At 40.5% G+C, this 1,245-nt stretch overlaps 1 protein-coding gene across 2 annotated transcripts in view; it reads right to left on the bottom strand.

Annotated features, from left to right (window-relative positions):
• Positions 1 to 1,245, bottom strand: part of rnf122 (ring finger protein 122) — a 26,278-nt gene that overhangs the window by 808 nt on the left and 24,225 nt on the right. Inside the window, exons 3-5 of one of the 2 annotated variants that reach the window (XM_014002630.1) lie at positions 939 to 984; positions 820 to 861; positions 643 to 725 (exon numbers count right to left, since the gene is read on the bottom strand). In XM_014002630.1, coding sequence (XP_013858084.1) covers positions 643 to 725; positions 820 to 861; positions 939 to 984 — 171 coding nt within the window. The remainder of the gene's footprint in view (positions 1 to 642; positions 726 to 819; positions 862 to 938; positions 985 to 1,245) is intronic. The other variant, XM_014002632.1, reaches the window with a different exon arrangement.

Raw genomic sequence — 1,245 nt, 5'->3', positions numbered from 1 at the left:
CACACACACACACACACACACACACACACACACACACACACACACACACACACACACACACACATGATTTCTGTTCTTATGTGTGTATATTTTTCTAAAGGTTGCAGTTTCTTCTTTTTTTAAGAAAAGCTAAAATGGAGAACACCATTGTCATGTAAGATGTGATAATCTCTCAACAAACAAATACAAAAAAATTACACAACTATGTAATGAAAAGTAAAGTGTTGTAAAAGTCCACAACATACATAGTATTCGGTTATAAAAGCTTTTTTTGAGGTTTGAGTTGTAGAAATCTGCTTCAGAATTGAGTCCAGACTGATTGGCTGTTACCTTCGATCTGATGTCTGCTGTCTACTGCAGGTAAGATACTGACTACTTATAATATTCTAAACTAACTTCACATATAGGGAAGTAACAGGCAAATTTATTAAATTTTCAGGGTCTCGGGACCAGTTCTGCCCCCTGGACCGTTCACTCTAATACCAGCAGGAAAACATGACATGAATGATGAATGAAGGTTGAAGTCCGTCAACTCTTTTGATCTCCTGGGGACCAAACATGGCTGTTTTTGCTTTTCAACGAGCCTCAGCAGGTGTGAGGCGCGAACAAGCGTGACGACAGGCTCGGCCGTGCTCTACTCACTTCCTGTGGAAAGCGTGTTGGCATGGCAACACCCCCAGCTCGTCTTTCACTTTGAAGTCCTCCAGACACACGGCGCACGTCTGCTACGAGGGCGACAGACGACACGCAGTCAGGCAGGACCCGTCTCCAGCAATCAGCTAAAAGCTTTAACTGACTGACACAAATCAGCAAACTTACCCCATGAAGACTCAGTTTTTTGGGATCGCCTTTTAAAACCACCTGAAGGATTAACAAAAATGTATTAAAAGACCCTTTTTTTGAAAATATATGTTGAATTATAAGAATCCTTGTCTTACCTCTCTGTATCCAAATCGCTCACTCTGTGCTTGGTGTCGTAGTTTGCTGCAAAAGCGGTGAAAAGAAGAAGAAATTATAATTTTCACATTAACTTCAGATTAAATATGAATCTTAAACTTCTGTCTGCGTGAAACTCAGGAGGAGTTCCTCTATTTATAGAATGTTATATAACTTTATGCAGGAAGCTAAATTTAAACCACAGAGACGTTTTCACAGAAACACGGAGCACCTGAAAGGTCTGACACCATCCAGGAGATTTTTTTCCTTTAACTCAAATCTCCATGAAACACATGGTCACAGTTAGCC

The sequence above is a fragment of the Austrofundulus limnaeus genome, unplaced genomic scaffold, assembly GCF_001266775.1.
Source record: "Austrofundulus limnaeus strain Quisiro unplaced genomic scaffold, Austrofundulus_limnaeus-1.0 Scaffold14, whole genome shotgun sequence".
Classification (NCBI taxonomy): domain Eukaryota; kingdom Metazoa; phylum Chordata; class Actinopteri; order Cyprinodontiformes; family Rivulidae; genus Austrofundulus; species Austrofundulus limnaeus.
The sequence above is the reverse complement of the archived record's forward strand: the minus strand, read 5'-3'. Positions and strand labels throughout refer to the sequence as shown.